Here is a 19,883-nt window from a genome sequence, read left to right on the forward strand (position 1 = left end):
AAGACATTCTGGTGAGGAAGATTTGGGACAGACAGGAAGAAGGTAAGAGGAAGTAAGGATGTCCAGCAAAGAGGTGGCTTGATTGTGTGAAAGAAGATCTGTGACAGTCAGGCATGAGTGCTGAAGAAGGCAGGAGTGTGGCACTGAATCGAGAGAGTTGGCGAAAGTTAACATGATACCCCGACCCCATGTAGAAAAAAATGGTAAAAAGGGGTCTGATGATGATGATGATGATGATGATGATGATGAAGACAACGATAAAAGGCCTTGGACATTAGAGTGGATAACAGTTTGAAATCTGGGAGCAGGATAGTGGTTTATGAGTGCAAAATAATGATAAGCTGAAAAACTTTAAAGATAACCTTCTGAACTGACTAATCCAGTGCAGGTAGTATTATTGGCATGGTTAAAGTTAAGGGTATGGAGTAGGAATGGGAATATGGTTAGGAACTGCTAGCTGGTGGTCTGTATTCCAGTATTTTTTAGGGATTTTTAAGATTTGTTTCTGTTACAGAAAAACAAACAGGACATAATGTATCTCTCAACTAAAATAGTTAGAAGTCAACAAAAAATTTTGCTTGGAGATTGATGACCTACAGATGTCCTCTCTGGGGCACAATGCTTTCACTTTGATCAAGGAGGAAGTAAAAGCTATACTTCTGTGCTTCTGTAGTGGACTGTGCCATTGAGACTCCTTCAGAAGATAGTCACTTCATACACCTCTCTGTCTCTCTGTGTGTATACAAATATATAAAAGAGTATATGCCATATAGAGGAATACTCATAATAAAGAACAACAAAAAATAAGCATAACTTGTCAAAACTCAAATCAATGAAAAAAAAGCAAACATAAATTAAACTTTTTTTTGGCACCTCCCACTCCCCATGATAATTATGTATACCAACTCTGAGATCACGCTACAGTGGGGAAAAGGCTAATTCTCATGCTCTTCTCCATTCCACAATGTTGCACAGAAAAAAAAAACAATAATATGTGATCAGATGGTTTTCAATCAGCTGTACTTGTTTTTTTTTTCTGTTTGACAATGTGAATTATCAATCAAATGAAATGAACCACTTGGCCACCAGGGTGAACTTTGCCCTTTTTCCCAGTGTAGTGCAATCTTGGAGTTGGTATATTTAGTTAGGGAGGTGGGGAGGTGGGGGGGGGTAAAGCCCTCCACTAAGGTGGGTTTCATTTGTGTCTGTTTTATTATTTTGCCCTGGAGGCCAAGTGGTTTGTTTCCCAGAGAAAAATTCAGGTGATGTGTGTGTATGTGTGTGTGTGTGTGTGTGTGTGTGTGTGTGTGTGTGTGTGTGTGTGTGTGTGTGTGTGTGCGTGCGTGCGTGCGTGTCTGTGTGTGTGTGTGTGTGTGTGTGTGTGTGTGTAGGAGGGGTTTATGTAAACTGCCAGCACTTGCATGGTTAAGGATTGATAGACATCTGAGCTATGCAAATGTGGGGCGGGCATGGTGCCAGCGCCATTTAGTGTGCGCTTCCTATTTCTGGCAAACACCTGTGCCTTTCAAGGCTAGGAATTTGTGCAGGATAAGTTAGAGCCATTTCATCCAGCTCATATAGCTGATGGAGGTAAAATGGTAAGTAATTGTGTACGTAAAGTGTGTGTGTGTGTGTGTGTGTGTGTGTGTGTGTGTGTGTGTGTGTGTGTGTGTGTGTGTGTGTGTGTGTGTGTGTGTGTGTGTGTGTGTGTGTGTGTGTGTGTGTGTGTGTGTGTGTGTGTGTGTGTGTGTGTGTGTGTGTGTGTATCTTCGCTGAACAGTTAATTTGAATGCTGGCCGTTGTATCTTTGTGTCTGGGGGGCATCACTGCCTATGGGTTTTCCTGCCTGGTACTTGAGCAGCAGCAATGGTAGTGGTTGCTTTGCACTACTGATTTTTTCAACTGACAAGGGAATGAATTCATACTCTTGCAAATTCACAGATAATGCCATGTTGCCCTTTAGAGAATTTGGATGACTATGAATGAGTGCCTAGCACTGCAGCAAAAGTCATCTCACTGATGCTGAGCAAGTTTGCTATGAATCCCAGCCAATGTCTAGTCAACATTTCCTTGGGGAAAAAAATATAATAAACTATAGCAGTTTATTTTATCTAATTTAAAAGGAACAACCTCCCAAAATTCATCAGTCAGAAGAACCAGCAACATTTGTGATCCTCTAGTAATATTTTTAAATGCCTGTTGTTAACTGAAAAATATGTAAAACAACACAGAATATATATATATATATATATATATATCCAGATAAAACCACCCAGATCTCCCGCCCTGTTCTAATAACAGAAAAAGAAGTACAAGTTCCATAGGTGCCTTGAATATGGAGAATGATTCAAGTTGTGTCCCTAAAGCGTAACGTACAGCATTCAAAAATAAACGAGTCATAAATCATAGTCTTATCTTTCCACCTGCTTCATTTCAGTAAGCTTTTTCTTCTTTTGTCTTTCTTCCTTAAACACAAACCTCAAATGGATGCATGCGATTATAGATAACAAACCCCTTCCTTAGATGATACCGCAGATATCAAAATGAAAAATTTCTTCATAAATGCAACACAGACAGTTGATCACAGCCTTCTCATGCAATCTTCAAAATTATAAATGTAAAACATTCCACTACACTGCACTACATGCATGGTTTCTTCTGCATCTTTACCCTCCAGTGAACATTGGCTACTTGTATTACCAGTCAACTTCCTTCTTTACATTTATTTCACAAATGGAAAGTCATAAATACTGTGTAACCTGTTCTGCAGTAATGACAATCGTTTTGAGGCAAAAAGGCTGAAAACTGCAAAGCTACAAAACCACAATCAGATACATTTTCTGAAGCTTAATCCTTAATAAGTACATTGGGACCCTATTCATAAACATTGTGCATAATCACACAGGTCCAGTGCATAGTCTACACCTTCTATGGAATACCCTTCCCCAAGATATATGGACAACTGACAGTAAACAAAACTTTAAAAGCCTTCTTCGGACCTACTTAACCAGCTCCTGGAAGTGTACCTCTTCTGACCCAGGATAGATCAATCATCTCACTGTCCACCATATACCTCACATAGTTTACTCTATATGCAATACACTCATATGCTTGACTTAGTCCAGTCATCAAGGGTTTCACTTGATCTAAAAATATACCTTATGGTACTGTAGGATTTCCTCTTAACTATGTTGTCATGTTGTCATCGTTGTCCTCTAATTTGCTATTTCTTATGCATATTTTGAATGAATATTGTACTATAATTTGATTTTCTCTTACGAATATTTCGAATGAATATTTTTAAAACTGTATTTTCTGTTTTTCATTAACAGTATACTATATATTTTATTAATCCTGTACCACAGTGAATATGTTCTTGTATTATTAATTGTGCATCTGTTTGGAGCTTTTCTCCGGGCCTCCACTAAAAATGGGCAACTTGCCCAGTCAGACTCTCCCGATAAACAAATGTAAAATAAAAAAATAAATAAATACATACATAAATATTTTACCCAAGCCCTGTCTAATTTACAAATGGACCATACATAGGTGTAACAACGTGTACAATGGAATTCCTGGAAGTGTCCCACATACGACATTGGTATGAAAATTGGACTCTGCAGCACAGTCTATGATTCACAAATTCATAAAGTCACATCCATGTCAGAATCATGAACTGCTATACTGTGGAGATGCAGTTATTTATAGGCATGCCGTTGTGCACTGAAGGGTCATAAATCAGTCCAACACCCAGTTATCTTGTAACATGATGTGTTGTTTAGCATAACATAGATAAGCAATCAATGCACCTTTACAAGAGCAGACAGCAGAATCGAATGTAAAATCAGAGTATGGGCTACACTGCCTCAACTGTACCTGGCCCATCCACCATGCGGTGATGTGAAATATCTCAATGGAAGGTATTAGCCAGCCAGATCACCACGATTATCATGTATTTTAATGAGATGTCTTCTGTAGCCATGGGCAATAATTTTGCTCATGATTAGGGATCACAGTGAAAAACGGCTCTTTGTAACAAGGTGGAGCAATCACTTAAAACAAAGTATTAATCATGCAGTCTCGTTGCCTATGGTTCCTAACCATATATTTCCAAAATGACAGTGTGTAAACACACTGTGCCTGGTGTGACTGCACTCACACCCTAAGTTAATTGGATTATGCCATCATTTAATAACTTTTAATGGAAAATCTCACCCAGACTCTGCCACAACATGATGTGAAGGAGAGGTTAGTTTACTTTTGCTTTTTTGTATTTTGTATTACTTTATTGCCTTATTCTATTTGTATACTGTGATTTGTTTTCTTTACACTTTGTTTTAATTGTATTCTTCTTTTAATTGCATATTAAAACTTGGAAAGAGACCATAGCTGTGTCTCTTGTGAGTCACACTGTCTTTCTTTTTGCCTGCCCCATATGTTAGTTTGACTACATATCTCCTTCCCTCTCCCCTTTCACTGGCTGTTGTGAGTAAGCACAAAATTATAATTTTATGAAATCACTCCCCTTCAACTATTTAAATTTATTGGCCATCCCACTGTATTCCAGAGAACCGGAATACAAAACTTTCCACCCCCTTTCAATCTATATTGCATTTTTAAAATTAGTGGTCATTTTAAAATTAGTCTCCACTTAGACACATTTTTTTCATCTTACATTTAAACATCTATTACAAGTCCACAAGTTATTGAAGAGCCCACATTCTGCCTCTCAGTGGTCATCTTGGGATTAATGTATCTGTTTTCTCTTAGTGAGAGAAGGAGCACAGAGACATTATTTTCTGGAGACTGCTGATCACCAGAAAGCCTAATAACTGCTTCATAGATGACATATTGGAATTTCTGCTTATATTCTACTCCTGGTGAGAGAAGGAGCAGAGTGCATTGATTCCCGACTGTTTCTGGCTGGGCAGTGAGGGTGTGTACTTGACGTTCCTGATTGGTCTGGTTGCTGTTCAAGACATCTACTAGGAAAAGGCTAAAATAAGCCTACAGACCCTTGTATCATCTGGGACAGACTGTGGATCACCAAACAGATTGTGGCCTGCTTCTCATCTTTGGATTGGTGCTAATGTTTTGCTTCTGGTGACAGAAGAAGCAAAGCAGCATTGTATCTCAGAAGAGTGAAGCTAGCATTCACACGACTCCCCCCTTTTCACCATTCTTCACAAGCTAATTTTTTTTTCAGTAAATATTGCTTGATTTGTTTCTAACATCAGAATATCTGCTTAAATATTTTGTCCTTAGATTTTCAAGGTCAATGTATTAGTTTCCCATGAAGTGTTTGGCAGTGCCCTGTACAGACACTGACACCTTGAATGATATTTTTCCTGTAAAAGCATGATTGAAATTTCACCATTACCTAGTTGCACACAGGACAACTAGTTTGCAGTGACAAGCACTGTCCCCAGAGTTGCAAACCAGACTCTCCTGACATTGCTTTATATTCTCACTTCAACTGTCTAATCAATAAAAAAGGGTCTGTTGCCAAGGATATGAACTTTCCCACTATCTCTGTTACCAGTTTGGTGGATATTGACATCCTGAGGCAATGTAGAAATTGCCTCATATTTACTGACAATCTGTTCATTCTCAAACAAACTGTTATGGTATGTGAGAAATGTGTTTGCACAATGTCACTGGAGGCAAAGCTCTCATATAAAAGTACTCATAATATTAATAATGTTGTCAGTAGTACACACGCTGCACCCATCACACACAATTCAAAGTAGCCACATAGACCAACATATGTTGAGGCACTTAAATGTAACCTTTCTAAACCCCAAAGACCTCCTAGATGAAGTACACATAACAAATACCTTCAGCAGCCTGAAATGCATAAACACATAGAGTCGCATCTTATGGAGCCTCTACTACTAAGGCCATAAGGCAAGCCACCACACAATTCAGCATTCTGGTCATTGGAGACTCCATTGTGAGACACAGTGATGTCCCTCTTTCCAAGCTGAGTAAGGAGAAAGTCACTGTTAGTTGCTTATCAGGGGCTAGTATCCACCACATTACACAAGCACTCAGGTCATTGGACCACAAGTATCAGTATGACTCATTTATAGTCCATGTTGGTGTAAATGACCTGAGACATATCTCCCTAGACTATATGAAGAGAAGCATCATGGAGCTCTTGGAATATGTGTCTTAGGCTGGTATGAACCTGGCACTGAGCAGCATTTTACCTTCTCCAAGGATGATGTCACAATATGAACAAAAGATGACTGACTTTAATAACTGTCTTAGTTTCTGATGGCATTCTAAGTGGGTGCAATATTTGTCAGCATGGAAGGAGATGGTCAACAGACCATGCTGCTTAAAACATTGTCTCCCCCATAGAGCCTTTTTAGGCAATGCCAAACTGAAAGTACTTCTGACATAGCAAATCAAAACCAAGAAAATCTAAATGTATTACTGCTCAATGCTAGGAGTCTAAACAAAAAATTCCACTCCCTAGAAGTTGTCTTTACCCTAGAGAATTCTGACATCTGTGCAGACACTGAGATATGGTTTAAAGCCACAGAGAGCACACCAGCAGTGCAAGGTAATAATGCTAGACATTTAGACTAGCTACTATACAGACAGGGACTAAAGGTGAAGGTGTCTCAATTTACAAAAAAAATAAATATACCTCAAGAATGGTCAGTCAGGACAATACACTTGAGCTGCTCCATGTTAAAATCACCATAGGCAAAATCCAATACCACTTCCTTGGAAGCTATAGGTCTCCCTCTATGACCCAGGAAACCGATACCATGTATTTAAACTTATTGGAAACACTCACCATCCAACCCAATACCATATTCATGGGTGACTTTAGTTACCCCACTATTAACTGGGAATCCTATACAACACCAGACATACACAGAGATTCCTAGGTTTTGTAAGCAGAAACTCCCTGGACCAGATTGTGTATACACCGATCAGGAGTGCAACCATACTGGATCTGGTCCTCACTAATATGGAAGAGTGGTGCACACCCCCTACTGCAGTGTCTTCCCTGCTGGTAAGGTCAGACCACAAAATGATCTCCTTTGAAATAAAAATAAAACCTGGACTCCCAACTAAACCTGGAATATTCAGGAACTACTCAAAGGCTAACTCTCTGCTATTAAGTAATAACCTGGCAAAATTTCCATCCCCATAAACCCTGAGAACACTGCTGCCTATGTAGTCTGTATAACAGAAGGAAGAAAATTGTGGCAAAAACTAGGAGGTGCAGCACCCATCAGGATAAAAACACTCTCCTCAAACTAAACAAACAACTCAGAGGACAAATAAAGTTTATCAAAGCCAGATTTGGGGTAAATTTGGCTTCCCAGGCCAAGAACAACTACAAGGCATTCTTTAATTATAAAAGAAAATTTAAAATTAGAATGCAGGAGCATGTTCGTGACATCAAAAGGGGAGCGGTAGAAAGCCCAGTAGCTTCTCATTTTACGGAACATCATAATAGTAATGTGAATTTTTTGGAGTGTACTATTTTAGAAAAAGTTTTTGTCAGAAAAGGAAATGATAGATTGTTGAAAAATATTTTATTATTTAAGGAAACTATTTATATATTGAAATACAATACATTATCACCTAGTGGTCTTAATAAAGAAGTCAACTGAAGATGTTTATTGTAACATATATTAGTTTTTTTATGTTATACATTTATTGTTTTTGTAAAGTCATGCTGCTTTAAACAAAAAAGTCTTTTTTTAAATTGATGTATTAATTAAGTAATTAATTGTGATTATTCAATTGTGGTTGGTATAAAAGGGAGTGTGTATTTATGATTTTTTGTGTGCTCAAAGAAGGCTGATGTTGCCGAAGCGCTAAGCCACATTAAATCTGTTTGGTGGAGAATTCGTGTTGTTTTTTGGTATTTTTTACCTCTGGACTTTTGCTGGTTGTTTTTTGGATTCATGGATTCGAATTCTCTTTTGAATACTCCCAGAGTTTTTCGAGTTAACTCTGTTCCTTCTGTGAATGGTTTTGTTACCCCTCCGGTTCCTGGCGGCATGGGAATCCTAGGTGCATCGGGTATGACTTCACAAAAGACTATGGATAATTTTTTGATATCTGGCTCTTCTTTACCTGTGACGACTGCAGCTCTTGATGTCCCTGGTCGATCTAATGCTTCTATTGTTGTACAAGCTCCTTCATCAGTTACGGACGCTTTGGGTGGTATGAAAACAGTTTTGCCTATTGCTGTTTCTAATATGAAAACAGTCTTACCTGCGGCTGTTTCTAACAGTGAAGTTATTTCATCGGAATGTATTTCTAAATTTATACAAGAAAGGAAACAGAAATTTCATAACCCATTTGGAGCTCTTGGTCCTCAAGAAACTCAGGATAGCGTGTATGATTTTGAAAGATTGATTTTCAGAGAAACGTGCTGTCACTTTAATTTACTTGGACTTAATAGATATGTTGAACTTGATATTGCTCCACGAGGGTTAAGGGTATTTAAAAGCCCAGCAACTCCTTTTGATTCTTCCGACAATGTTGACCTGGCATTCAAAGACCGCTGGTTAGCGGCAGCACATAATTGTGCAATGGAATGGGTTAACATACTGATTGAAAGGGAACAATTGTTATTGCAAAGATTACAGGGGCAGTTACATAATATGCATTCTAAATTGTTACATGAGATAGGTGATTCAAAAGTTAATGACATTTTCTTTAATATAAAAGAAAAGCTTAATAAATATGAAAATGAACAGGTCCAATATAAATCTACCAAAATTAAAAGAGACATACGTGATTACGATAGTGGGCGAGCCTTCCTGTGGAAAAAGAAACAAAATTTCCGTTCGGGGCAAATGGTGAGAACTAATAAAAAACAGCTAACTGTTTCGTTTGCTTCTTCTGAGGGTCTGTGTCAAACTACGGATTCTGAAGGTGAAACCCATGATTTTCCTCCCTTACCTGGGGCTCAGGACCGTGCAGCACATCAACAACATTTTCGGAACGATGGAAATAACACCAAGAGAGGCTACAAGAAGAAGGGTACTGGCTCCGGTTCTCCATCGCGTGAAGGACACTTTAAACAAGTATCTATACGAGGTAGATGGAATTAATGTTGTGGACACTGTTTTTTTGCCTATCTCTAATGTTGTTAATTTATCAGGCTGTGTACTATCTAGTGAAGAAGTAGCAGTTCTTCAATTATGTTTAAAATTTGTTCCCACTGTTATTCCAAGACATTATTTACTTAAACAAGATATATTCAAGTTTATTAGAAAATTACACTTGAAATGTTTTTTTGCACATGATAATGTTTTTACAGATGAAAAGAGTTTTATAAATGATTTAGGTAGTGATAATAGTGAGGATAGTTTCTATTCATGTTTTTCTGATGAAACTGAAGTCTCCATGTATTCCAATGCTTATTCTATGCTTAATACTGATAGCATTGAATTTCATAGTAAATTTTTACCACCGTATACTAATCAAATTGTAACACAGTATTCAGAAATGGTTCATTTTTCTATTAAGGAACTTTTGAATTCTTGTAACTCTAGTTCCTGGAATTATAATATGACAAAAAATGAATGGTGTGCTTTAAATAGACTTATAAATAGACATGACCTAGTTATTAAGCCTTCTGATAAAGGCAATAAAATAGTGTTACTCCATCATAGCCAATATTTTGAGATATGTATGAAACATTTGAGTGATTCTTTGACATATGAAATAAGTGATCAAAATACATACTTAAATGCTATGAAAGAGTATACTGTATTAATTGAAAGAGGTGTACGACTAGGTTATTTTTCTAAAAATGATTTTGATAAGAAATTCTGTATTGATAATTGTAATTTAGCTACTTTTTATTGTCTCCCAAAGCTCCATAAGAGTTTAGTGAATCCTCCGGGACGTCCTATTGTTTCTGCTACTAATTATTTTTCTCGGAATGTGGGTATTGTTATACATAATTATCTGTTGCCTTTTGTAGAAAAACTTGAGTCATATGTTAAAGATTCTTTTGGTTTTATTGACAAAATTTCAGATGTTATATGGACAGAAAAAATGTTTTGGGTTAGTGTGGATGTTGTTAGTTTATACACTAATATTGGCCATAAAGATGGTATACAGGCATTGCGTTACTTTTTGGGAGATAATCCCACTTCACATTATATTATGGATTTGACATATTTTTGTCTTGCTAATAATTTTTTTAGTTTTAATGAGGTTATCTACCATCAGTTGAAAGGGACAGCAATGGGGGCATCATTTGCCCCTATGTATGCCAATTTATTTATGGCTAAATTTGAGTTAGAATACATCTATACCAACATATTTTTTCAGCATAATATTTTGCTTTACTTTCACTACATAGATGATTTAATCTTTCTTTGTAATGGAGGTTTCGAATTTATACACCAGTTTATTTCTGATTTAAATAATAATAAATATAATATACAATTTGATGGTCTACATTATGGTAAGAAAGTAAATTATCTAGATATTTCTCTAACAGGAGTTACCAATGACCGAATTTCAACTACGGTATATCGTAAGTTTGTGGATGGTAATCAATACTTATATGGCACGAGTTGCCATCCTCCTCATACTTTGAGGTCATTGCCATATGGAGAGATAGTTAGATTATCTAGACTATGTAGTGGTGAAGTAGATTTAGAAAACAATATTTATGACTCTATTAAGATGTTTTTACAAAGAGGTTACAGTATGGAATTGATTAAGGAATCTATTAATAAATTATTAAGAGTTATTACCAATAATACTGAGAATTTTTCTTCAGTTAATAAAGCTGGTAAGGAGATTATTTTTTCAGATATAAGAATTAATAGATATTCACAAAATTGTAACAAAGAAAAACAAGATATTTATTTTGTGACTACTTTTAATTTATTAAGTGAAAAAAATTGGGATTATATTAAGTACTATTTGAAATTTTTGTTACAAGATGAATTTATGTGTAAATTTATTCCTATTATTCCAAAGGTTGCATACAGAAGGGGACAGAACTTAGCAGATAAATTAATTAAAACTTATTATGTTCATCCTAAGGATCAATTAAGCTATTCATTATGCACTTATGGTACTACTCCCTGTGGTTCCTGTAATATATGTTTATATGTCAAATTATATTTTGATAAAATAAATGGAATTAGGTTTATACCAAATAATCAATTTACATGTCATACTACAGGAGTTATTTATTGCCTTAGGTACCCCTGTAACCTCTGTTAGGTGGGAGAAACAAAAAGAAAATTTAAAATTAGAATGCAGGAGCATGTTCGTGACATCAAAAGGGGTAGAAAGCCCAGTAGCTTCTCATTTTATGGAACATCATAATAGTAATGTGAATTTTTTGGAGTGTACTATTTTAGAAAAAGTTTTTGTCAGAAAAGGAGATGATAGATTGTTGAAAAATATTTTATTATTTAAGGAAACTATTTATATATTGAAATACAATACATTATCACCTAGTGGTCTTAATAAAGAAGTCAACTGGAGATGTTTATTGTAACATATTTTAGTTTTTTTATGTTATACATTTATTGTTTTTGTAAAGTCATGCTGCTTTAAACAAAAAAGTCTTTTTTTAAATTGATGTATTAATTAAGTAATTAATTGTGATTATTCAATTGTGGTTGGTATAAAAGGGAGTATGTATTTATTATTTTTTGTGTGCTCAAAGAAGGTTGATGTTGCCGAGGCGCTAAGCCACATTAAATCTGTTTGGTGGAGAATTCGTGTTGTTTTTTGGTATTTTTTTACCTCTGGACTTTTGCTGCTTGTTTTTTGCATTCTTTAATTATGTCTGCAACCTCAAAGGTAATACACAATTGTATGCAGAGCTCATTATAATTGGAGCCACCTATACTGAGCCAGAAGATATAGCAAACCTACTGGCTGATAAATTTGGCTCCAACTTTACCCCTCTCTTCCCCTCAACCTTCTCTCAAGTAATACCATCAAATATAACTTCCCCTGCTATCACTAGGGAGCAGATCCTTAATGCTCTTTCTAAAGTCAAGAACACTGCATCAGTGGGCCCTGACAATATCCCTGGATGCTTTCTAAACAGCATAAAAACATGATATATCAAGCCCTCTAGAATTCTTATTTAACTGTAGCCTCCAAACAGGCTTCATGCTTCATGAATGGAGAACAGCAACAGTCATCCCTCTCACAAAGGTTGGCCATCTACAGACCCTGGAAACTGCTGACACATAAGTCTCACTAGTCTTATATTTAAAGCCATGGAAAGAATTACCATGGAAATAATCAATAGTGATATAGTAAACCTGAAGACACTGGACCCAACCCAGTTTGGTTTTATCAAGTGCAGGTCATGCTGCTCAAATAAAGTTTACTAAATCCAAATCTGAGGTAAATTTGGCTTCTGAGGCCAGGGACAACCACAAGGCATTCTTTAGCTATGTCCACAACCTCAAAAGCAATACGCATCTGTGTGCAGAGCTCATTGTAAATGGAGCCATCTATAATAAGGCAGAATATATAGCAAACTTAGTGGCCAAGAAATTCAGCTGCAACTTTACCCTTCTCTCTCCCTCAGCCTTCTTCAGGAAATACTATAAAATATAACTTCCCTTGCTATCACTAGGGAACAAGCCCTTAATGCTCACTTCAAGGCCTAGAACACTGTATCAATAGGCCCAGACAATAATGCAAGATGCCTTCCAAATAGCATGAAACATGACCTGTCAGGCCCTGTGGAATTACTATTTATCTGTAGCCTCCAAACAGGCTTCATCATCATGAATGGAGAGCAGCAACAGTCATCCCTCTGCACAAAGGTGGGCCATCTACAGAGCCTGGAAACTGTAGACTCATCACTAATCTCATATGCAAAGCCATAGAAAGAATCATCACGGAAATGATTAGTAATGATATAGTAAATCTACAGACACTGGAACCAACCCAATTTGGTTTTTTCAAGAGCAGGTCATACCTGCCCATCCTGGTAGACTTCTTTGAGAAGGTCACCAAAGCAATGGATGAGGGCAAAATGATTTACACTGCCTACCTTGACCTGGCCAAGGCATTGTACACAATACCCCACTCAAGCATTGTTGACAAATTCAGGAGGTTAGGTACAAACTCTCGTGTCACCTGGTAGATAGCTAATTGTCTCACAGACAGGACACAGGAATTTAGAATTAGGGAGTCCACCTCTACAAAGTGGCCAGTCACAAGTGGAGTCCCTCAGGCATTGGTCCTGGAACTGCTTCTTTTTGGTATTTTCTTCTCTGGAGGTACTTCCAATGTCAGTGGCCTCTGACTGACTAAATTTACTGATGATTGCATTGTCATTGAATCTCACATTAACAAAAATGTTTTACAGGAAGGGCTAACATAGACAAACAGCTGTTGAGCCATGAACTAAAACTAATTGCCAAGAAATGCATAATAGTATGCTTTGGGAAGTCATCCACCACTGGAAACTATCACATTGACAACACACCCCTTAGAGTTGAAACAATAGTCAGGGATTTAGGGACACACATAGACAATAATCTAGCCTTTGACCATCACATGTATATAGTAGTAAGGAAATCATTCTATGCTGCACAACTCATAAACAAAGGTATGGCATCTAGGCCCAAGGAAATCATCATTCCACTATATTCAGCATTAATCAGACATATCATTGAGCACAATACCCCCTTTGGTATGTACAGAGCATTGTCAGACCCCACTCTGATGGACATTCTGCATATCTGCAAAACAAACAGCACCAGAACTGTCCATTCTAAAGACTTAAGCCTTGCCTGTGATATAAATAGGACCTGCTGGAGAGACAGGTATGTATTGCAGAGACTATCCCACCTCTGGTACAGGCTCACCATCCATGTGAAGCAAAGTTCCTCTCTAAGCCAATTCAAGTTCAACTTAGACAATTGGATGGGGAGCAGGAAATTCATCCCTGGGTTTTGGACACAGGCAAATTGTTCATCTCTCAGGCCCCTGCTTTTACATGTTTCATCTCCTAAGGCCCTGCGTACACTTATCAATGGTACAAGGACTTGTCAGAGTTTTGGGACGTGTGACTAGGCTTAAAAAAGGTCTTGTGTTTGTTAGCCTAAAAACACCTATTATCCTATGATCCTGTGAATAATCTTTTAATGCATAATGATGAGTAACATAAAATTTGCACGTACCACAAACTTTAACCATCCAGAACAACTTGGAGTGTATTGAGTAAACTGACTAATTGCATTAAAAAAGAAAATTTGAAAGAGGGCACGATGTCTTAATCACATTCTAGTGTTCTACTAGACACTTTCCATTTTGTTTATTCTCTGAATATATATATATATATATATATATATATATATATATATATATATATATATATATATACACACACACACACACACACACACACACACACACACACATACACACACACACACATAAATCGATAGAAAGATAAGATATAGATAAACAACGACAGAGAGACAGAGACAAGCATATATGTGTGTGCACACAAAGTCACTCACATACACTCATGACCTCTGCACTGCGCTGTTAATGTGTTTTCATTGTTATTTCATGCTGTTAGTATGATTTAGAGCTCACTGATATGTACTGTTCTTTTTTAGTTTTCTGTGTGGAAGTCAAAAAGCATTAATAGGTATCATAAATAAAATATTGTGGAATTTGCCTACATTGCATTCCTTGTAAATGACAATGTTTTATGGTCACTAGAAGATGTTAATAAAGATGCAAATGGTGGAGAGTATTAACCACTTTTGATTCAGAAAGTGTAAGACTTACCTCTCGTTTATATATTTTACTAATGCTCTGTGATTCAAAAACATGATGTGTGCCTATGCTAAATGGCCAATGTGGGTTGATTAATTAGTGTAACAGAGAGAATCTCCATTTCAGAGACATGTTAAAGTCACCAAGAGAAACAATTCATTATCAACTAGTGTTCTCCTACAAGCCCACGCATCATGTTAGAATAGGCAGCCCCTACCCTACATGGACACACACACACACACACACACACACACACACACACACACACACACACACACACACACTCACATGGATCCTTTATATTAACCTGTACCACAACTACTCCCATAGGAGTCTGTGTGTGAATGCCATCAAAAGACACAGTTCACGTTTTCCTTCTAATGAAAAATAACTAACTTGACATTCAGTTAATTGGATGATGCCACAATTTTTTTAGGCGAGCACATGGCTGATAACTTTAATTGCTCCCCCAGACTGCTGCATTAGCATGCAGCTTCCTCAGTGATACCTCTTGCTATGCTACAGCCTCAACCATGGATAACCATAGAAAGAGGGTAGTTTCTGAAGCAGAAAGGCTTTCTATAATGTGGATACCTTCTGTGTTGTGCCTTCTAAATCTCAATAAGCCTTTCTAAGTCCAGCCAGCTGTGTATTAGTTTTGGGTGCCACTGAACCATTTTGAATGCTCTGTTAAACTTTATCCAGCTAGTGGAAACCAGTACAGATATTTTGTAATGAATTCAAATAGTACTGATAACATTTCTTTGAATACCTTGCTAACTAACTTCACTGCTTTTGCAATAAACAAACAATGGTCTTTTTTATGCTTGTTCTATGCCACATGAGTAAGAATCATTGTGTATTTATTTATTTTTTTCACAGTGACACTGTGTCTCCTAGTTCTACATTTTGCAAAGTCTACACATTAACTCCCTTTCTTGCTAACAACCGAGAAAAACGTGGACTAGCCCTTGATGGAAAACTCAAACACGAGGACACAAACCTGGCATCAAGTACATTGTAAGAACTATTTTTGTTTTACACTGAATTTATTTAGAGCCCTACTGTTTCATACAATGCATTTTTAATTGTACAGTCAGACTGTCATTTTTGTGTTACTGTCTCATCTTAAGAAGTGACATTAGGGCATAAAGTATCTGATTCCTTTGTTATAATCGTCATTTGAAACATTTTAGGATAGGAGTATTCAAGAATTAGAGCGCAATTAAAATATTTTGAATTCAACTTTGTCAGCTATAGCACATGCAAAGAGTTATGGAGCTGATAAAATTCAACATCATACTCTTGGAAATGTATATGGCTCTGTGGTGGTGGTGCTGCGGTAGTGTTGGCGCTCAGGTGCAGTATAGCGTATGTCCTGTTGATTCATCCAGAGCGTCTTCTGTGTGAGACATCAGGTGAATGGGCATGGGCACATTCGTTGGGTTGTGCATCGAAACTGGCCTTCGACACGTCTGAAAAAAATCTGCCAATCATGACCGGTTTCGCTGTGCATTACCCCAACCGGAAAAGAAAAAACACCTCAACAACAACTCTTGAAAATGTATATCTGCCTAATAGTATATTGAAGATAAACATCACAGAATTTACTTCATCCAGTTTAATTTGCAAAAGTCCATATCATCCAGCACATAAAATAATTTTGCATTAGGCATAATAAGAGTCGTGCCCTCTCTGAATCAATTTGATAAAATCTTCTGAGCCTGTATAAATGCTAATTTTGTAGTGTTTCACAACAATTGCCATGCTGCTGTTCATAAAGTAGGCACTGTATGTTTCACTGTCACACCCATCAATATTATGAATTTAAGCACTTTCTGTGTTTTTCTAAGAGCTGTAGGCACTCGTTGTAGACCTTGTATCACTGGTGCAGCTTTTGATGATAGCTTAATATGATACATTGTTACATTGTAGTGGCTCAAACAGATTAGAATAATTCTCTGACATATCTGTTTTTGACTCTGAGCTTTATATTTGTGTTTCTGTATTTGTGATGAGGCACTTATAACATACACACTTCCTAGCACCACTGTTTTCCATGAGCATTTTACCGAAATATATTAAAATTCTATCTTTTATTCATTTTGATTGCTTTATACCCTGACTCAGTCAATGTTGCCTATGACTTAGACTTAGCACTACCCAGGAAAAGAATCTGCCATCATGTTGAACATTCTGATTGCCTTTGCAAATATAAAATCTATCCTCGCACAGTCTCCAGAACTGCTTCTCTCAGTATAGAACACTTCACTTATCTATTCACCAGATGCTTCATGGTCATTTTTCTGTTGCTCCTTCTATTTTCCTACTGTATTATCTCAATTCTCTTAATCATGCTGATGGACATAAAAGCATCATTGTCCAGTTAAATAGGGTGCTTTAATTGAGATTATGGAGATATGACTTGAAACAGCCACAACTGTTTTTTATTTATTTATTTATTTATTTTTAATGCTCGCAGCTGTATAGATTTCACTTCTAGGTTTACCTCATATCCTGAATATGCTAATAAACTGCATGCAGGTATATTTGCAGTTTATTGACAATATTCTGAAAGTAAGCTCAGCCAGTAGTACGCTTTCTTTCTGTGTCAATGCAAAACAATATTTTTTCAGTCAAAACTTTTTTTTGAAAAATATTTATTAGATTTTACCTAAACAAATTGATCATGACAATAACTGTATTTAGAAATTTGTGAACATAAAAAGAACAATATGAACAAGAATAAACAAGAACAACTATTTACAAGAGAGTCTAACAACAAAGATTCTCAAAAAATTCCTATATATTACAATTGATATGAGTATAGCTATTTTTATCAAGTAGTTCCTTGAAATTTGTCCACATATTATAGTAGGAGGTGATTCTATTAGATCTTGATTTAATGATGATAATTTCCAGATGACATACTTCAGTTGCAATATTTGTGAATTCTTTGAAAAGAGAGTGTAGCTTCATTCTTCCCATTCTTGGTTATAACTTTCCCTGCAATTGATAAAATGGACTATAAAAGAGAGTATTTCGTTCTTTTAACACAAACAGGACTAGGGGTATTAAAAAGACTTAATGACATAGATAAAACAAAATTGTCCCCAAATAAATCCAGTAAAAAAAGATTAATGTTATTCCAATAAGGTGTAACTACAACACAATCAAAGAACATGTGTTCCCAGTCTGCTTTAAGCTCCTGTTTACATCTACAACAAACTTGCTTTTTTTAAACATTAATTCAATTTATGAGGTGTGAAGAAAGATTTATGTAAGAATTTCCAAGTGAAAAGTTTCCATCTAAGAGAAGAAGTTATCTGTTTGGAAGATATTAAAAATTATTTTTAATTTCTTCATCTGGAGGTCTGTTATTAATTTGAGTAAGATAGTTCCAATAATTGTCGGTACTTACATATTATCACAACCTGATTTTTGCAATACTACCGGTGCTTCACAATGTTTAAATGTAACCTGTTAATGCAGTGAAGATGTCAAACAATGAGTTTTCTTTCATAGTGAAGGTTGTTTTAGGTAGGGTTATGAATAAAAAAAGGAAAAATGTAGTGTCGCTGTTTGTGTATGCACTTTACTGACACCATGTCATGTAGCTGGCAGTAAAGTGCATAGACGCTTCAATTGTCAGGGCTGCTATCTTACTGACTGCAATAACTCTTACCAAATATTGGCTCACTTTGCTTTTCTTCAGCAAGTAAGTGACAGAGCATTGCAATGTTTCTATTTTTATGTAACTGTGTCCACAGCTTGCTATACCAATGTACCTGATACCTTGCACTCACTACTACAGAACAGATAAACTCATTCCCCCTTTACATTATGAATTAAACCGCCTTAGAGATCTGAGACAATTGAAGCGTGCATGTGTAATGCATGCAAAACAAGATGATGAAAACAATTGTTTCTCTCTTCTTAAATGTAATCCACTGTTACTCTTCATCAGTAAGGACTTCAAATAACAGCTTACAGTGTTCCCCCACTTGTTTTCATGCCAGCATGTGTATTATCGCAACCACGAAAATCTGGTTGTGATAATATGTAAGTACCAAATTGTCATTGCAACTTTTTGTTTTTTTCCTTACCACTCTATATAATTTGGACCCTCTCCCAGTGTGCTTTATTGTATCAAGAGTATTAAAATTCAATTAATTTTGGGATAAGATCTTTTATTGCAGTAACTTAATTTTACCTTCTACATATTGTCTGCAAGATTGTACATCCAACCACATATCTTTGCTTAAATCATATTTACTTATAATATAATCAACAGAAGGCAGTTGTTCATTATTCATTAATTTAATTCAATATATCAGATTTTGTTTCTTTAAATATAATCATTGTGTCTAACTTGAAGTGAAAATATTATTATGAGTGAATGCTGTATGGAAAAGAAAAATCCATGCCTTATATGTTGGATTTCTATAAAGTGAGTTTCTAAAGGTATTTAGTATAGTAGAAATAAAATAAAAGTCAGCTGTCTGGGGAATCCTTTCTGAAAAGTAATCTTTTAGCAACCAATGTAAACTATTGTGTACTATAAGATTATGATTAGAGTTTATGTTATGTTTAAATTTTATGAAAAGACATCCTAAAAGCTCTTTCCACCTGGCTGTGTAAATATTATGTAATGCCATAGAAATGCTAGTCAGTACTCAAGATTGCATTTAGTGATGGCTGCCCAATTCCAAGAGAGTTGTGGGCTCTATCCCCAATAAGAATTTATGGTATCCCATCCACTCATCCAGATTCTTCTTGAACAGTGTCATACAGTTGCTCTGCTTCACATAAATTGGTAGCCTGTTTCAAAGACAGAGCAGTTGCTGGGAGATAAATCTGTCCCTCCAGCATGTCCTATTTAATTTGCAGGCCATATTAAGGTCCGTGGAACAGGTAGCCCTAGTCCCATTTGATTATGATGATTTAAGGCAATTCTTGGTTTGTTGGGGAACCAAAGAAATTTTCAAAAATTAATGTATTAAATTCTTTAATATATGTTTTAGATGGAGGTAAAGATAATGGGTCTATATTATGTGATCGAAGAGTCTGTTTTTTGAACACATAATCAACACATATACAGT

General features: G+C 36.2%; 1 protein-coding gene across 1 annotated transcript in view; it reads left to right on the forward strand.

Moving 5' to 3' along the window:
- LOC122802299 (beta-arrestin-1) overlaps window positions 1-19,883 on the forward strand; it is a 915,058-nt gene that overhangs the window by 768,374 nt on the left and 126,801 nt on the right. Inside the window, exon 12 of the mRNA XM_044071946.1 lies at window positions 15,664-15,801. Within this exon, the coding sequence (XP_043927881.1) occupies window positions 15,664-15,801 (138 nt within the window). The remainder of the gene's footprint in view (window positions 1-15,663; window positions 15,802-19,883) is intronic.

This window comes from Protopterus annectens, chromosome 5.part0 (genome assembly GCF_019279795.1).
Source record: "Protopterus annectens isolate FY-2018-M chromosome 5.part0, PAN1.0, whole genome shotgun sequence".
NCBI classification, from domain to species: domain Eukaryota; kingdom Metazoa; phylum Chordata; order Ceratodontiformes; family Protopteridae; genus Protopterus; species Protopterus annectens.